The following is a 19,578-nucleotide window of genomic DNA, read 5'->3' as shown; positions in this document are numbered from 1 at the left end:
GATATGACACAGTGGGCAAAGGGCCAGTATTAGAGTCAGGAGAACCTGAGATCAAATCCTGCCTCTGATATAGACTGTCTTTGTGACCACAGGCAGGTCACTTATTGTCATCATCCCCTTGTCCCAGTGGAAAGAGCTGTAGATTTAAAATCAGAGGATCTGGATTCAAACCTCAACTCTTCCATCTATTATCTATTTGACCTTGGACCAGTTCCTTTGTGCCACAGTTTATTCATCTGCAAAAAGAGGAAATTGAACTAGATGATGTTTAAGGTGATTTCTAGTTCTAAGTTTATGATCCTGTGATAAGTTAATATAAGATAAGGTGTGATAAGATAAGATAAGTTAAGACAAGATAAGATAAGGGACCACTTCACTTGCCTTTAATATCTATTATGAGCTCAGATTGTCATTAACATATGGTAGAAGTATACATCAAGTCTAAAAATGCAACAGATCACTATATCCCTAGCATCATTTAGGGGAAAGAGTGTCCTAACCAGCCCAGGTGAATATTTGTATCTGCTTGACTGAAAGCATCCTATAATGGAGATGAATAGTAGACTTACTGGAATCAAAAATTCCATCTTTTGGAGTAATAACTTTCTCTTTCTAAATAGAGGTAGGGAGGGCTAAGAAGCTTTGTTCTTTGATTAATCTTCCAGTACAGAAAATGAAACCAGTTTGGTCCATGTCATAAATGTGGTGACAACAACTTCCTATTGTGCATGTTCTTTTGAGAGGGTGTGTGGAGTCATGGATTTCCATAAATAGGCTCTCTGTGTCTACCCAGTTATTCTTCTACGCAGGAGTAGATCCCTGCAGGCAAGACTAGAGGCAAAGCTCAAGAAGAAATGGCTCTCCTGGAGAACCCATTGGGCTACCCAGAGGAATTTCATATTTCAAAAAATTTGGGCTTTATCTTGGAAGACCCATTGGTAAGATGATAGCATTAAAACATATAGCAAAATGCTTTTATTTATTGGGTTCTATTTCTTTTAATTCTATAGATACAGGATGCCAACTACAGAGAAGGTCTTTTTGATGTTGCTTTTGTAAATTTTTCCTAACATGTTAGAGTAACAGAAATATTGCTTTGAGAAATCAACAGAGTCCATAAGAGTTAGAGTTGAAAGGGATATTACAGATGACCTATTCTAACCATTTGAATTTACAGGATAAAAAGCTGATGATTAGAAAGATAGAATGACTTTGCTGAAGTCAAAAAAGACACTAAGCAGCAAATAGGAGCTAGGATGTGACTCTATTTCCTGATTTTGGATCCAGGGCTATAACATGCTGTCTAACAACTGATAAATTAACCAAATGTAAAAGCAAAATACCTGCTTTGTTGAGTTTGGAGATAAGCAAGAAGTCATTTAACTTATCTATTCTTGGATAGGGAAGCCACTTCAAAAGTCAGCCTTGACTGTCAGTGGATGCAGGTCTGTATTTGAACTCAAAAGACTGGGGTTTGAGCCCCAGCACTGCCATTACAAGTAGCTATGCAACTCTGAGCAATCAATTTACTTAACTATAATTCAAATAATAATAATTGTATTCTCTATCTCACAGGGTGATAGGGAGGATAAAATGAGATATTGCATACTACTTAGGGTTTTGTTAATAATAATAATTCAAAGTTATATAGTCCTTTAATGCTTCTAAAGTGCTTGTCTCATAGCAGTATACATAAATAAATGAATGAATGAATGAATGAATATATATATATATATATATATATATATATATATATATATATATATATATATATATATATATATATATGCACCTCTATTTTACAGATAAGGAAACATTCAAAATGGCTAAGTGATTTTCCTAGGGTCACATAGGCAGTGAATGTCAGAGTGGAGATTGAAATTCAGGTTCAAATTCAAATTCAAGACTAGTGTGCATTCATTATACCATGATGCCTTACTGTTAGGCATGAATGAAAACCCAACATGTCTGGATTCTCATTAGGAAATGAAGATGATGGTACTGATGTTGAAATCAGCACTATAATATGAAGGCCTTAAGGGCTATGGTGGAGAGGACTTTGAGTTCTGCAAAAGAAGGTATTATAACAATTTAAAATTGACTCAAAATAAATCATATTTGGAAAAATGACCTGTAAATCAAAAGAAGGTAAAACTATATATTTAAACAAGTGCAATTTGCATTTTTGATAGTACAAATCAGGCAGGTCATGGGTTGGGTTAATATCACTATGTATTTGTTAAGTTCCAGAATGAAATAAAAAAAACATGAGACGTAGAGTTGGAGTGGACAGGCTTAGCTACTAAGGGTTTCCAAATTAATGGCTATTTAGTAAATACCTTTCTCTTTATAGCTAGATTGACAAGCCAAATCTAGAAGATTTCCAGCAGAACCTTATTGAAAGAAGCCTAGCATTCATCAGGTTGAGATCTTAAAGCAGGATGAGGCACTTGGGCATTTGAGGTACTGGGGAGGGATCCCCAGCAATATTATATAACTATAGGGTTATTTTTTGGAAAATGTCTTTATAAACCATAAAGCCCTACAGAAATGTGAATAATCATGACTGTTCAAACTAGTGTGGTATTTTGTCATTATATATAGGGGTAGGTATGGTGTAATTTATTTAATGTCATATTATGGTTAAGATTTCTTAAAGTCATCAACTTAGGTCAGTCTTTTAATACTGCATTTGGATAGTTAAAATTAAATATTTATTTCACATGATGCTTTACATTAGCCACTGAATTATAGCTTGCCAGCTCATTTGTTTTGGGGGAAATGTACTTAAAGCATTAATGTTAGAAATCTAATATGATTTAGGTTTATTTCCAGTTTCTTTACTTCTTTTCCTTTTTATAGTATGATCTCCATCCCCTGAAATGCATAGTACCCCCTGCCTTTCTTCTTCTCCCCTGATTCTGTAATAAGGAGAGAGAATATGTATTAAGAAAGAATAGATTATCAGTCACTTATGTCTTAGTGTGAATAGATGGATTTTGTCATAGTAATATTTGTACATAGCTTTAGAACTGAAAGAAACCTTAGATACCATCTACTCCAACTTTCTCATTTTACAAATAAGGAAACAGGCTCAAAAAGATTAAATAATCTGCCCAAGATTATATAGAGTAAATGTGATGGAAGTAGGATGGAAATATAAGTCCTTATCCTATATACGATGCTCTTTTCCCTATACCAGGTCCATTTGCTACCTCTTCTGGTGATTCCATAATATTAGAATTTTAAACTTTATCTTCAATCTTGTGTTCTTTCTGAGTCTCAGTTTTTTTGCTTATAAACAAGTTTTTATTTTCTCTTAAAATAATTTAAGAGAAGACAACAAGGTAGGGAGAATTGGAAGAATGAGTAGAATAAGGAATCCCCTTAACCCTACCCTCCACATTCTCCTAAAATTGTATCACTTTGGTTATCATCATTTAGACCTATTCTGTATACCCATGCTGACATAATGATTTTTGAGAATGTTAGTATTATAAGTAGAGATGGAAGTTCCCTACCCATGTGAATATGGAAATCACCTACCAGATGGTGACATAGATTAACTGAAAAGAATCTCAGAATCATCTACTGTTAAGCAAAGGAGAATAAAATTCTCTCATAAAATCCTTTTCATATCATATTTAGAGGATACTCTATGGTACTGCCAAAGAAGACCTCAGTAACCAAAAAGAAGTGGTCCAAAATTTTCACCTAAACTCAGACCCTACTCTGTAGTAGCAGTTTGGACAGATGCATAAAGAAGGAAAAGTTTTGAATCAGTAGTAGTAAAGTCATCCATGGTGAAGGTATGGTTCTAGAGGGGCTAAAATAGGTGGGTGGAATAAGAAGACTAATACTCACTGAGCATCAAAAATGGTGAGAACTATAGTCTTGGAGGCAGGAGATCTGAGCTTGAGTTTACCTCACCAAGATTCTTTTGCCATCCTAAACTCCTCTGAACCTTAATTTTATCATTTGATCAATGGATATAATAATACTTACCTATCTGCTACTCATTGATTGTTGAATAGAAAACACATTATAAATTTCAAAGTACTTCCAGTAATGTGAGTTATCATTAGGGGTGTGGAGGGTGTCCAATCCAGACAGGGTTATGTAAGGTTTTTTTTTGTTTTTGTTTTTTAGGGAAGTCATTATCTACCCCAACCTTGCTTTCACCCTCCTAACTTCCCCATTTTCAATGGCTGTCATAGAAAGACATCATTTCAGTCTTCTAGGATCCACACCCCTGAAGGATATGTAGAAATACAAAAGGTCATACTACCCACTTCCTGAAAGAGAGGTCCTGCACTCAGAGTGATGGTTAAGGCATTTTTTTTTGGACACAACCAATGCAAAAGTTCGTTTTACTTCACATTGTATATTTGTTCTTCTTCAACAGTGGGGGCAAGGAGGGAAGGAAAATGGATTCTTATTAATTGAAAAAAATAAAATTAAAAAAATAATCCAAAAGTGGTGAGTCAATAGTGACTAAAATAATTGGAGTTGCTTTGGGGAATTTTCAGCTGAGATGAAGGATGGATCTGATCTGGATAAACAAAGGTGGTGAGAGATGGTAGAATGTTGGAAGTGAAAGCAAGAGTAAGAGCAAAGGTACAGAGATGAGAGTGAGTAATGAAGATTGTAAAACTGAAGATTGTAAAGAGATGGGCGTGCCTAGAGTGGAGAGTGTGCGTTGGGAATGAAGAAGAATCTGGTGATGGTAGACGGGATGGATTTGAAAAGGGCAAGAGATTCAGATGAAAACAGGTTGACTGGAAGACTGTTAGGTGATGGAATCTTATTCTCAACTAAATAAGATGAGTAAATTACATTTTTATTCTTTCTATCAAGGAGGAACTTCCTGATTGCTATCAGGTCTGGGTGACCCTTGCGAAAAATCTGCCCTTTCTGATTCAGAATGGCCAATTTCGGAAAGAAGTGGAACAGGTTTGAAGTTTTTTCTACTCTCATCTTCATGTTATGTTGTTTGCTATCTCAGAAAAGCCATGTTTGACTGTATTCCTTATATTCTCTTTTCCTGGAAGCTGCCAGAACTTAATATCAGTCAACTCCAAGGACACAAGGAAAAGCGTCTTGCACATCTGGCACTGGCAGTTATCACCATGGGCTATGTATGGCAAGACAAAGATGTCATGCAGGTTTGGAGATCTTGTTGCTTTTCTGTTAGAGTCTTTCATTTCAGATTTTAAATACCACAACTTTGTCCATGTTAAAATCCTCAATATTTGAGAAATAGTCACCACTTCAGTTTTACTGGGATGGTGGAAATTATGAGGATTGTCACACTATGCTTAAGTTTAGAGTGGCCATAGCACAGTGGAAAGAGTGATGGATCTGGAATCAGAAGGAATTAAGTTCTAATTATTATTTACTAGTTGTGTGACCTGGGGCAAATCCCTTCACCTCTGGACCTCATTTTCTTAATCTGTAAAATGAAGGGGACTAGGCTTTTTTTTAATACCTACTTCACAAAGTTTCTCTGAGGATGAGGTGAGATAATGAATATAAATTGCTTATAAATGTGAACTATTATTTTTCACAGCTTATCTGGGTTTATAATCTATTGAAAGTCTTTATTTTCTTTTCTTGGGGGTTGAGGTACATTGGTGAAATGAGTCAGGGAAGGCTCATATGACCAAAGGATCATAGATTGAAGAGGAAAGACCTTAAATGTAGTCCAATTTTTTAATTTTACAGATAAGAAAGCTGAGGCCCAAAGAAAGCAAGTGACTTGTCCAAGTTCATATAGTTAGGAGTGGAGTTGAGGATGCAAACCCAGATCCCCAACTTCAAATTCAGATTATCATTTCTCTGTATCTTTTCTCTGCCTCCTAAACATCTTTATGTCAGTGGAAAGAAATGTTAAAACACACACACACACACACACACACACACACACACAACCCAACAAAAACTCCTTTCACAGCAAACATTTATTTCAGTTGAGCAATTGTAATTATATTTTCAGAGTAGTCTTACAATTTTAATCTTCAAAGAGACAGCAATAGCATCATCTCTACAAACATCTAGATAGGTAGTTGTAATAATAATAATAGACATTTATGAAGCTTTTTAAGATTTGAGAGATCCTTTATATACGTTATCTTATTTGACACTCACACTGGCCATGGGGAGTAGATATTATGGGCATGATCACATTTTGTAGATGAATAGACTATGGCTCAGAGGTGTTGAAATGTGCCTGTGGTCACATAGCTAGTAAGTAGAAGAGTGAGGGCTTGAACCCAGGCCTTCTGGTTCCAAGTCCACTGATTTTACATTACAGCCATTACAGCAAGCTCACTGACAGACCGAATGTTACTCTAATTGAGTATTTCAAACAACTATTTGTGCATTGGGGAGAGCATCAGAATTGGAATTAGAATATAGATTCATGTCTTAGATTTGCTCATAACTGGTCATATGATCTTAGCAAAATAAGTCATTTCACCTGCCTTATAGCTTCTCTCTCTGTGAAATTGAGTGTGATAATATTTCTATTTCCTGACAACCTATCTTTCTAGGTTTGCTGGAATGATCAAATAACGTAATGCACATGCACACGTATGTGTGTGACTATGTGCATATACGTGTATATATATATATATACAGATATACATATATGATGTTTTTTATAATGACGAAGTGCTAAGTAACACAAACCAGTGCTTTTATTTTTATATGCTAGAAATAGCCTCATTTTGGTTACTATGAAGCTTAAGTAGATGTTTCATTTTATTTTAAATATTTTATAATATTTAAAAATAATATTTTATATTTATATATATTTATTAATATTTTAAAATAAAACATTTTATTTTAAATGTTTATAAATAAATCATATTTTAACTAGGTACTGCCCAGGAAAATTGCTGTCCCTTTCTGTGAAATCTCCAGGCAGCTTGGTTTGCCTCCAATAATGGTGTATGCAGACTGTGTTTTGGCAAACTGGAAGAAAAAGGATCCCTTAGGGTACGTAGCAGTTGCCTTAGCTGGGGCAAAGAATTCAGTGAAGTTGGGCAAAGTCTTTGGAATAAACATTCTCTGTCCCCCCTCCTCCCCCACTGAAACTGATATGAAAGTTTAGCAGACGTGATCACTGACAGGCTCATTGATTAATAGAACTTGGAAGTTCATTAGAGATGTAGCATAAAGCCTTTATTTAACAGACATGGAAACTGAGGCTCTAAGAAGTGACTTAACCAGGAACATTGGCATAGAAGTTCAGATTTGGAAAGGACCTCTGAAATAATGTAGTCCAGGGGTGGGAATCTGTAGCCTCAAGGTCACATGTGGCCCCCTAGGCCCTTAAGTTCCTCTCCCTAAGTGAATCCAACTTCACAGAACAATCCCCTTAATAAAAGGATTTGTTCTGTAAAACTTGAACTCAGTCAAAAGGCCACACCCAAGGACCTAGAAGGCCACTTATGGCCTCAAGGCTACAGGTTCCCCACCCCTGATTCTAGTCCAACCTATTCCAGAGGAAAGAATTTCCACTATAGTTAGGTCTCCACTAATGTGAACAACGAAGTCCCTGAAATGGTTTCATGTATTTGAATTCACTCTATTCAAAATTACAATTATGTAATAGATGATAATTGGTTCCAGTAAAAAGAGAATATTCAGTGTGAATTTGAAGGAAGCAATCACTTCCTGGGATTTCTTATTCACACTAATTGAGACCTAGTTGTACAATATCCTGTATAAGACGTTGTAAAACTTCTGCTTGGAGACTTCCATAATGGGGGACTTATTAACCTCCATAGGCAGCCCATTCCAATGCTGGACAGCTCTATATGTTAAGTTTTTCCTAATAGGGAGCTGAAATCTGCCTCCCTGTAACTGCTGTTTTGTGTTCTCAGTTCTGACTTCTGGGGCTAAGCCAAAAAGGAAGGAAGGAAAGAAGAAAGAACGAAAGAAGGAAGGAAAGAATGAAGGAAGGAAGGAGGGAAGGAAAGAAAGAATAAGGAAGAAAAGAAAGAAAGAAGGAAGGATGGATGGAAGGAAGGAAAAGAGAAAAAGAATAGAAGGAAAAAAGGAAGAAGTTAGACTTTTTATATAAAAATTCTTCAGTATCAGAATACAGTTATTACCTATCCATCTCCACCTTATTTTTCTCCTCTTCTGCTTAAGCATCTCTATTACCTCCAATCAATCCTATGACCTGGTTTTCCACCCCCATTTTATTTCACTTGCTCTTCTCTGAATGTTTTCTCTTGTCACTGTCCTTCCAAAAATAAGAGTCCTACAACTGAACACCATTTTTTGGATTAGTTCTGAATACAGCAGAGGATAAGAGGATCATTATTTTTCCCATTCGAGAAGCTATGCTTGTGTGAAGTCCCATGCCAAGTTAAGAACCACATCCAGGATGTCTCCTACTTAGGTTCATTCAATTTATATATTACCTTAACATAAGATTAGCTACTATACAATCTCTATTCCCCCTCTCAGATGCCTTTACTTCCTCCCAGCTGAAATCCTGATCCTGTTTCCTTGGGATGCAAGAATAATCTCTATACATAAGACCTTATATTTAGTGGTGAGAACATAAAAATTAAAGGAAAAAAAAAACTCAACCATTCCTAAAAAGACATGCTCATAAGCAGCTGTAATAAAAATAAGGACATAGTTAATAAATGCCTAGGAGAGATGTCTTTTGCTGTTCCCACATTCTACCATGCATCATATCTTATGATGCATCATGCTTCTTTTTTGTATATTTTATCTCTTCTATTAGGTTGTAAGCTCCTCGATGGGGGGAAGATCTATAACCTTCTCCTTCTGGATATTGATTGCTGAGTTCAGGGTGTTATACATCCCAAGAACTAGATAAGCGCCGAATTGAAGTAAATTGAGTTTAAGGAGAGGCATATTACTTACAGTTATGGGGATCAAGGAAGGCTTCATGGGGGAGGTGGTATCTAACAGAGGACTTTTGTGTAAGCAGAAAATTAAAAAGAATAAGAAGAAAGAAATATAGCTTAACTTCACATAGACAGTATGTGTATGTGTGAGATAGGAGTGGAGGGTATATGCAGAATTTTAGTTGGCTTCTGGTATGTTGGGGTGGGGGAATCCAATCCAGGTAGTAGGAATGGTATGTGCCCTCCAATTTTAGTCTTTAAAGCATACAATATGAGCAGCAGCAATCAATGGAAATTCAGAGTGGGAGGATTAGCCCTCCTCTTTTTTATCTAGGAATATTCCTGGCAAGGAAAAAGTGCCAAGTTAGAAACATCAACAGAAAATTAAACAAAGAGAACAAGAAGGAAGTACAGTTGCATTGACCTTGGTACAGGCATAAGTACAGAACATAAAAGGGCCAAAGGACACTATGGGGATAGTAATAACATTAGATGAAACTCTAAAGCTTTTGGATGTAACAATTTTTTTCTCTTTCTTTCTCTTTTATCCTTTGGATGCTTCCACAAGGCCCATGACTTATGAGTAAGTATTATATATTTTTTTCAAGGAATTATTTTGAGTAGGAGTAGACTTAGAGTAGAATCACACACACACACACACACACACAATAAACATACACAGTAACTTTTTTAAAAATGGCTAGACATGGCAAGAACAAGTCAACTCCTACAGCTTGTTTAGACTGAGCGTATAGTAGGATGGTGAATAGATCTTTTTTAACTGTATGAGTCAAGTTTTATTTTTTGTGTAGTTAAGTCTCTATAAAGAATGTTTCCTTTTTAACAGTGTTTACAACTCTAGATAGATGTGATCATAAATATGTATATATGTGTGTGTGTGTGTGTATGTATGTATGTATACAGGTTTGGTTACAGCATTGGTCTGTAAATGTTCACTTCTAGTTATAGATGGTATCACCTGCTTAAGGTAATCATAGTAAATAGAGTAGTGGGCTTGGCTACATAAAAACAAAGGTTGAGATCTTGCCTTTAACACTTTACTAACTTTGAGACCATAGACAAGTACTTAACCTTTCTGAAGCCCGGTTTCACTATCTATAAAATGATGGGGTTGAAACACATGACCTATAATGTCCTTTCTAGTAATTACTCTATAATATTATAATTATTATATTAATTTTGAGACTTCATCTTATTCTTAGAAATATGGACACTCTATTTGCATTTCCTGGTGGGGATTGCAGCAAAGGATTCTTCCTTGTTTCTTTATTGGTTGAAAAAGCTGCTGCTTCTGCAATCAAGGTATATTTGTCTACATAAAAAGATTTATATCTTATATCAACATAGATAATAAAGCCATGTGAAAATTGAATATTTGTAGCCATATTCTCTGAAGTCCTACTCCAATGTCACATTGCGGTGTGGAGAACCTGGGTTACCAAAGGTTACTTATGCCAATGGAGGGCAAACACTGGCAGTTCATACCAAGCTGGAGAGGTTTCAAGTAAAGGCTCACCAATGTGTTGTAATCTGTCATTGTGATCTGTTTCTTTGGAGCCAACTCAAGTAAGGACAAAGTGACTAATCATCAGATGGTTATTTGACCAGGAGAACTTTTCAGCTACTGCTACTCATGAAGGCAATGTTTAACCTGATCATCCATCATTCTCACTAAATTTGGAATTTATTGGTGTAGCTCCTTTAGATGAACTTACAAATCGAAGGATTGCATGAACAAAATGGAAGGTAGTTGGATTGCTTGACCCATTTTACTGGTATTTTACCCAGGAAGAAAATGTAATATATAATATAACCTATACTTTTGGAATTGAAGACCATGAGTTTTTGCAGTTTTAAGAGACCCTGATTGTATTTGCTTTGTTTTCCTTTAAGGTAATTCCAAATATATTTGAAGCAATCAAAAGTAAGAACGTGGAGTCCCTGAAGAAAAGTCTTCGTACTGTGGCCTCTTCTATTCATGAGGCAATTGAAGTGTTCAACCTTGTTCACAGTATGTAATGTATTCAGTGCAATCATATAAACTATAACTTTAAAGTTTCTAATGGCAGGAATTACTATCAATAGATGGTTGAAAATTGTCTTTGCTGAGTTAATAAGATGTGGGAAATCTACATTTTAAGACCTGCTGTAGCATCAACTCACCAAATGATCTTGAGCAATTCAGTCTCTTCATCTGCCAAAAGATACAGTCATCCCAGATTATGTCCAAAGGCTCTTGGAGGTCTCATGGTCAATGGTTTCAAATGCTAAGCAATATGTGTAATTGCTAGCCTGAGGTAAAAATACATAACAAAAAATAACTTTAATTTTATGCAGAAATTATAGATCAGTTCAATTTGATTTTCAAAAAAGTGATAAGCATTCATTGCGTTCAAGGTCTTATACTAAGTTCTGGGATAGATATTCTGATAGACGAGAAGTCTATCTTAAAGTCTTCTTTAAAGTAAAGTCTATCTTCACTTACTGAAAGTAAGTGAGCAGAAGATGTACAAGATCCTCTTCAAGATACATAGTTTGAAAAGAGATTGGAGAGCTCCTTTCTACAGCAAAGAAATCTGTAGCAAGGAGTTCTTATTTTGTTTGGTAGACAATGAAAGGTCATGGGTGGTTCTGCATAGAAGAATAGTGCAATGAAAAGATTGTTTTGGCAATGGTATAAAGGATGACTAGGAAGAAAGAGAGGTTAGAGACAAGAAGAGTGATTATAAGACTCTTCCAATTAGTCTTGGGAAGAGATGATAAAGGACTGAATTTGAATTGTGAAAATGGAAAAAGAAATGTGTTTGTGTGCAAGTGTGTGTGTGTACAGTGGGGCAGTTAGAGATTTCAGAAATATAACTGACTAAACGTAGCACCAGTCTGAATTCCAGGTCTGAGAGAGAGAGGAGTTAAAGGGGACTGGGACTGAAGATGCTTTCAATAGAGTATAGAAAAGTTAGGACAAGGATGCAGAATTTCTTTTTTCCCTTTCTTTTCTTCCTCCCTCCCTCCCTCCCTCCCTCCCTCTCTCCTTCCCTTCCTTCCCTCCTTCTTTTCTTCCTTCTCTTCTTCTTCTTCTCTTTCTCTTTTGGTTGGAGAGGGTGGAAGAGAGGGTAAATTAAAAAGTTCAGTTTCAAGTTTCAGACACATTGGGTTTGATCTCCTTGTAGGACAACCAGGTAGAGTCATCCAGTAGGTAGTTGCTGTGGCTAGAAGTCATGGGTAGAGATATCATCAAAAGAGGGAATTTATAAAAAGAGGATATTTATAGTTCAGGGTTTTAGATTTCAAAGAAAACAAAGAAAAAGCAACCAGTAAGTCAAATGTGGTGAAGCAAAGCAATTCCTGCTTCTCTCTTCTACTCTGACCATAGGGAACTTAAGCTGGGAATCCATGTCTTCCTTTTTTTTTCTTTGTTGTGGGTAAGAACAGAGGATTGGGAGAAACAGAAGACTATATGATCCCCAAAGAAATGTTGCTAGTTTTAAAAATGGAAAGTTTGAGGCAAACTCATCTAAGGGTGTAAGGCTATTGCTGTGTGGGGAGGAAAGAGCATGGAAAATGACATAAAGATTAGAACCTGATAGGTGGAAGATTTCCTGTGTGAAGTTAGACTAGCAGTCCTTTAGTCAGGGAGCTCACTTTCCTAGCCAGTGGAGAATTCCTTCTGAAGGTCTCACAATGTCGAGTGATGACAGGACATGAACTGCTCTTTTTTTCCTTACAAGTCAATAAGACAATTCATCATCTTTCTTTCTGGTTCAATCTTTCAACAGAACATGTGAATCCTGAAGATTTTTTTGGTACTCTTCGTATCTACTTGTCTGGGTATGTGTTTCCCTACTTTCACCATTGCCTTTGAACAAAGGAAACTTTACCTACAGAAAGCCAAGAATCAAACAGTCTCTGGTCTCAATAATATTACATTCTACTTAAATATGCAGTTGATAGTCTTCTATTAACCAATCCACCAGTTGATCAATGAATAAGCATTAAGTATTTAAGCCCATTGATAACTCACTCCTATGAGCTCCCAATGACCTCACATAGTATGTTAGAGGTTGCATGGAGCTATTTGCAAATTATTGGTCTAGATCCTTCTTTTTGGCTGGGTCTGGGAGCCATTATTTAGAAATGACAAAATGGTTAATTCTGGTTTAGAAGACAGAGATCCATTTCTAGAAAGAGTATAATATGGTGTGATGGAAACATCACTGAGTGTGAGTTTTGACTCACATTCATTGCCTGATGTGAAACTGGACAAATTACCTCTCCTCTTACCTTCAGTTTCCTCATATGTAAAGTGCGGATAATAAGGATTGTATTGCCAATCTCACAGTGCAGTAGTAAGAATGAAATTAAATAATGTGTGTAGACACTTAAGATGCTAATGTATGACTCTCTTATGGTAGCTACCAAATTTGCTTATGTCTGTGATACCAAAATGACTCTTTCTCTAAGAGATTGATTTGGCTGGGAACAGGAAGAGCTCATGATCAAAAATCAAACAAAAAGCTAATAGAATTACTTATTCTCCCTATCCTTTATTTCTATACCTATAAAAATTGATTTTGGAAAATTAATGGAGGCAAAAGCCTTTCTCTGACAAACATAAATATATCTTTGTCTCTCTTTTGGTTTAGCTGGAAGAACAACCCACTGTTGCCAAATGGCCTGATGTATGAAGGAGTGTGGGACACACCCAAGATGTTCTCTGGTGGAAGTGCTGCCCAAAGCAGCGTAGTGCAATGCTTTGACGCCCTGCTGGGAATCCAACATGACACTGCAGAGGGTAAGTTGAGGTCCTGATTGAGATTTGAGATTCAAATGAACTTAGCAATATGGTGTAGTAGAAACAGACAAGGATACTTGAAGTACTGCCTGTTTCCCTGGGCTGTATTAAGGAAAGTACTTCATAGAAATGGGACTTTTGATGACTTATAAATCAGCTTCATAAAGAAACGTGTTTCTGTTATATGTGGTAAGAAAGCAGGAGTATGGGTGAAAGGTTGAGGGAAGCCAAGACCCAGAGATCCAAGTAGAAGGTATTTGATTACAATGGGCTATCCCAGAGCAGATTGGGAGGCTCTGATAATTCCTCATCAGCATCTATTTTTCCAGGGTTTAATATACACAGAACTATCCACTATTATAGTTGTAGTAATAACTCTCATTAATAATAGTAACAATAATAAAATATATTAATAAATCCTAATTGTAATTCAATTATGCTTTAAGGTCTATAAGGAATATTTTGTGTAACAGTCCTTTAAAGTAAGCAGTATGAGAGTAAGTATGGCCATTTTATAGAAGAGGCAAATGAGGCTGAAAGAGGTGAATCTATATCCTTAAGGTATTATGGTTGTCAGTAGATGTCAGAGACAGGGCTTCTGACTCTAAGTCTATTGCATCATTTCTCTGAGCCTTAGTTTCCTCATCTACAAAGTGGAATAGTAGTAATTACCTTATGTAATGTACAGCTTTGTCATGAGGAAAACATTTTGTAAACTTGTAAAGTATAGCTTAACAACAAGTTTATTACAATTATGCATAATTATTATATATAATCTGGCACCCAGCTATCCCACTACCATTGGGATGGACATATTTCTTATCCTACTGATAAATATCATTGTCATTTCTCCTTAATGCCCTACTTTTTCCTCTTCTTTCAGAGAAAACCAGTGCTAAATTCCTTGAGGAAATGAGAGACTATATGCCATCGTCTCACAAGGACTTTCTTGAGGCAATTACCTCTAGCCTATCTCTTAGAGATTTTGTCATCTCCAGTGATGATGCTGCACTGAGGAAGGAGTATAATGAATGCATAAGGGCTCTAGTTGCTCTCAGGAGCTATCACATTCAAGTGGTGACCAAGTACATCATAAATCCAGCAAATAAACAGAACAATGAAAAAGGGAAGAAATCATCAGATGATGAAGAAAAAGGGACAGGTGGTACAAACATAATGACTTTCCTTAAGACTGTAAGGGACACAACCGAAAAAGCTCTATTGGAAGAGAGCTAATGGAACGCAAGATAATTATTACTCACTCAACATCAGTTATTAAGTTCTGCTTTCAATAATATTACATTCTACTTAAATATGCAATTAATGATCTTCTATTAACCAATCTATCAGCTGATCAATGAATAAGCATAAATTAAGCACTTTACTGTATATAAGATGATAAGTTTGGGTTGTAAAAAAATAAAAAAAAAATCCTTGCCCTCAGGGAGCTCACATTACACATAGAGGTTGCACAGAAAAGTCTTCTGTAAGTTCCAAGGAATCCTTATGTCTTCCTTAAATGATCACAAGGATTTTGAACAAGAAGAAAAAGCTTTGTTTTGAATGACATTAATGCTATGTTGTCAATGTGGCTGCATCATAATGTAATTGTTTAAAATGAATAAACAAAAGCTATTTCAAGGTGAAATGAGTCCTTTGGGGTTCACTCTCCCAGTAAGGGTTGACTTTACCTTACCTGTGTAATCCCACCATGTGTACACACACTCCCTTAGATGCCTGAACTGCAGGAAATTCACAAGTTCATTTGATTTTGCTGTGGAGACTAGGGAGGCAAACTTTCTGGGATGGCTACAGTGACTGAGTAGGTCTGTGGAATCCCCATTTAAAGAAACTGGAAAGAATATTCCTGTCTCCCCTCTATCCCTCTCTTGTTTAATAGGAGTTGTTACTGCTTATTTGGGATTAATCTGGTTTGAAGTGGTAGACAAAAGGGTAGAGTGATAGGTTTCTAGGTAATGGGGTGGAGTTAGGAGATTTTTTCTAGCCAAAGAAAGAAAGACAGAATGATTAAGTTAAGAGTGGCAGAGCAAAAGCTATAGGGAAACTGCACAGGTTCTTAAATCAGTCAACAAACATTCATTTACTGTGTACAAGGCATTGTACTAGAGCTAGAGTTATAAAGAAAACCCCCACAAAAATAGTCTTTGCCATCCAGAAACATATTCTGTTGGAGGAGATGACATATAAAAATCAGAGCATATTAGATAAATGCAGAGTAGACGGAAGGTAACTTTAGAAGGGGTGCCATTAGCAGCTGAGGTGATGGTGGAGAGACCAAGAAAGGATTCCCGGAAGAGGGGACACTTGATCTGAGTCTCAAAGAAAACCATGAAACCTATGAGTCAGAGGTCAGAGGTTTGGAGAGAGAGAGCATTTCAGGCATAAGAAAAAGTCACTGTAAAGAAACAAAAGTGGGAAATGAAGAATTGTAAGAATAGCAAGTAGACCAGTGTAGTCATGTCATAGAGTGCTTGGAGGGGAATAGAATAGAAAAATCAAACAGAAAAGAAGGAACCAGGTTGTGAAGAACTTTAAATGAAAATTAAAGACTTTATATTATATCCTAGAAATAATAGGGAGATACTACAATTTACTGAGTGGGAGGTATGTGTGAAAAATTGATCTGATCAGATCGTGCTTTAGGAAAAACATTTTGGCAGCTGAGTGGAAGATGGATTGGCGTGGGAAGATACTTGAGGCATGGAGAAAAATTTGAAGGTTAATGCAACTGTCTGGGCTAGAGATGATGAGGGCCTATAAAAGGGTAATAATGAATGTGTGATTTTAGAGAAAGAGATATATACTAGAGCTCTGAAGATAGAAATGACAAAATTTGGCAATGAATTAGATATATGACATGAGTGAGAGTGAAGAGTTGAGGTTGACAATGAAATTTTGAGCCTAGAGCTAAAATAAAAAAGGTAGTAGTTCCCTTGGCAGTAATAGGAAAGTTTGGAAGAGGGGAAGATATTAGGGGAAAGTTAACAAGTTCTCTTTTAGACATACTGGGTTTGAGATACCTATGGAGTATCCAGTTTGAAATGTCCATTGGGGAATTGGTACTGTGGGACTTGAGGTCATCAAAGTGATTACAGCTAGAAATATAGATCTAGAAATCATCTGAGTAAAGTAGATAATTGAGCTTTTAGGAGCTGATGAGATTGGTAAGTGAGAGAGAATAAAGAGAAAAGAACAGATGACCTAGGACAAAGCCCTGGAAGATACTCAGTCATGACAAGGATGAAGATCCAACAAAAGAGACTGAGAAGAAGCAGTCAGACAGATAGGAGGAGAATCAGAAGAGATTAGTGTCACAAAACCCTAGTGAAGATGTAATATCCAGGAAAAGGTAGCAGTTTATTAAATTATTTAAATGGGTTTGACCTACTCTTCTATAGGAGGGAGACAGAATAATTTTATTTCCCCCTCCAGAAGCAAGATGAAACTGTTAAAGTTTCAGGATTTTTCCTGAACAATGTGATTAGAGAAATTGCTTGGTTGATTAGATTTATTCATAGGAAATTAGATTACTTCTTGAATGTGAAGGATACCTTGAAAAACAATTAGCTCATAAGCAAATAAGTCTGAACAACAGCTTTCAAACTTGTAATTATAGAGAAGCATTATCTGGAATTATTTACTGGATTTTTTTCTGGTTATAGTTGAAAAGAAAGGGGAGTATAGCCAAAGAATGACTAAGAACCTAGTATGGTACTGAGGAAATATAGGTCTTTTTGTGACTTTTGTGACTTTGGAAGTCACAATGAGGATGAAAAGTAAGTTTTTAAAAATGAGGAACAGGGAGATATGGAAAGATAGAATATTTTGATCAGATAGAACTAATTCAGAGTTCCTAAACATGAAAGTGCAATGGATGTGGATATTGGTAAGAACAAAGGTAAAATATTCCTAATGTGTAGTTGAAATGGAGTGGAGTCATAGGAATTGAGTAGATTAAAGATTCTGGAAATTAGGGTATTTGAAGAAACACTAGCATATGTTGAAGTCTCAGAATGAGGTACAGATGATGACTATAAGTCTGGTCCTGAACTCATTCAGAAAAAGATGTAGAATGTCCAAGGCATCAGTATATAATTACTATCAGAATATTAATTAGGTGGTAAATTTAGAGAAGAAAAAGTGGTGAATGAGAGAAGCAGTGTCATCAGGAAAGAGCCAACTCTCAGTGAGGGCCAAAAATGAAAGGAATGAGAAAGAAATTGAAGATGAAAGCAAGTTTATTAATTACAGAGTAAGTGCTCCAGAGGGCACAGTGGAAGAGTAGATCTGCAGTGGGACAATGAAGGGGGTAGGTAGCTAGGGTTGAGGGTCTGAGGGAATAGCTGAGGTTGGGGAGGGGTCATTGTTCTGAGGTGTCTAGGAAGTGTAGTATCGCAGGGATGGAGAGGGTTCAGGGAATGGGAAAATGCTAATAACCAATTGGGGATCAGTCTAGAGTAACAGTGAAGTTGGTTAATGAAGCAAGTGATTAGGAGGTGCAGATCCATGATTTATGTCAGCATTCCCCTCCATTAGTTTGAACTGGTGCAAGTCTAATGCTGTGGCGGCCCTCATTTTGTGGTTGAGTATCACAGTAAGCACAGAAGAAGGATGCTGTGTCAGTTTCCAAATTCCTTGTATCAAAGACCAGGCTGTGTTGTGCCCTCAAGATACAGAAGTCAGTCATACTAATAAAATAGTGGACTTTTATGTAGTGTTTTAGAACCTGCAAGATTTTAGAACCCTCAAGATTCCTGACAGGTAAGGTATATTAAGTACAGCAAGGTCCCATATGATACCAGTGATGTGGATGGCAGTTGCACTTTTTCTTTTTCTGGAACAGGAAGAAAGGAATTGATGGGTGAGGATACTGAAAGATTTAGAGAAACAGAAAGGAGATGAGGGAGTTTATTTCAGATGGTATCACTCTTCTTAATACTTCTAAAAATCCTCTTTTTGTTTATTGCCTCTGTGATCAGTAATTTTTCAGACTCTTTGTGACCCCATTTGAGGTTCTCTTAGCAGAGATACTGGAGTGGTTTGCCATTTTCTTCTCCAGTTCACAGATGAAGAAACTGAGGCAAACAGGATTAAGTGACTTGCCCAGCGTCACATAGCTCCTAAATGTCTGAGGCCAAATTTGAACTCATGAAGGTGAGTCTTCCTGACTCCAGGCCTGGTATGCTATCCACTGTGCCACCTACTGCCCATTTCTCAGTAGCCTCAGCTTATTCTGAATTTTAACACTCCTAATACTCCCCTTATTATTTTGTACTTTTATATTCTTCTTCTATTACCTACCCTTAATTCCATTTTCTGGTCATATTAAAAAAATTAAGTTGATCAGTGAGTCCTTTCTGTGTTCATAATGGTTTCTTTAGATAATTCTCATTTCCCCCTAATTCATCAGAATTGTTCCTTTTTGTCTTCAGAATATCATTCTTCAGAGATTCCTACCTGTCCAGGCACAATTTCCTTAGTAAAATTTTGGTCCTACCCATCCTTTGAAAGTGTAGTTTAGCAGTTCTTAAAGATTGTGATCTCAGGATCTCTTTATATTTTTTAAAAAATTAATAAAGACCTCCCAATTTTTGTTTATTTGCATTATGTCTATGATAGCAAAGTTAAGTCAGTAGCAGAGGTTACAGTTATACAGTCGGTCACACTGTTCTAGCTGATATTGAAATCTAAAGTGTGGTCACCCCTGTGGGTAATTAAAATGGAATAAAAATGCAAGTCATGGGATTCAATGAGGTTGATGGATTTGATGAGAAGTACAATGTATATGTTACATCAATGTTTATGTATGTTGTTATATTTTCTTTGTTCAATGCTTGTACATATTGTTTT

The 19,578-nt window shown here is 36.4% G+C and overlaps 1 protein-coding gene across 1 annotated transcript; it reads left to right on the top strand.

The window, feature by feature from the left end:
• The first annotated feature begins 724 nt into the window (after positions 1 to 724).
• IDO1 (indoleamine 2,3-dioxygenase 1) lies at positions 725 to 15,355 on the top strand. The gene is made up of 10 exons (XM_072635113.1): positions 725 to 938; positions 4,858 to 4,953; positions 5,052 to 5,165; positions 6,881 to 6,999; positions 9,463 to 9,477; positions 10,118 to 10,217; positions 10,809 to 10,926; positions 12,692 to 12,743; positions 13,559 to 13,707; positions 14,591 to 15,355. Exons 1-10 carry the CDS (start codon positions 855 to 857, stop codon positions 14,941 to 14,943), a joined length of 1,200 nt encoding a protein of 399 aa, XP_072491214.1. The 5' UTR covers positions 725 to 854; the 3' UTR covers positions 14,944 to 15,355.
• Positions 15,356 to 19,578: the final 4,223 nt, after the last annotated feature.

This window comes from Notamacropus eugenii, chromosome 1, assembly GCF_028372415.1.
Source record: "Notamacropus eugenii isolate mMacEug1 chromosome 1, mMacEug1.pri_v2, whole genome shotgun sequence".
In the NCBI taxonomy this organism is placed as follows: domain Eukaryota; kingdom Metazoa; phylum Chordata; class Mammalia; order Diprotodontia; family Macropodidae; genus Notamacropus; species Notamacropus eugenii.
This window is presented reverse-complemented; position numbering and strand designations above follow the sequence as displayed.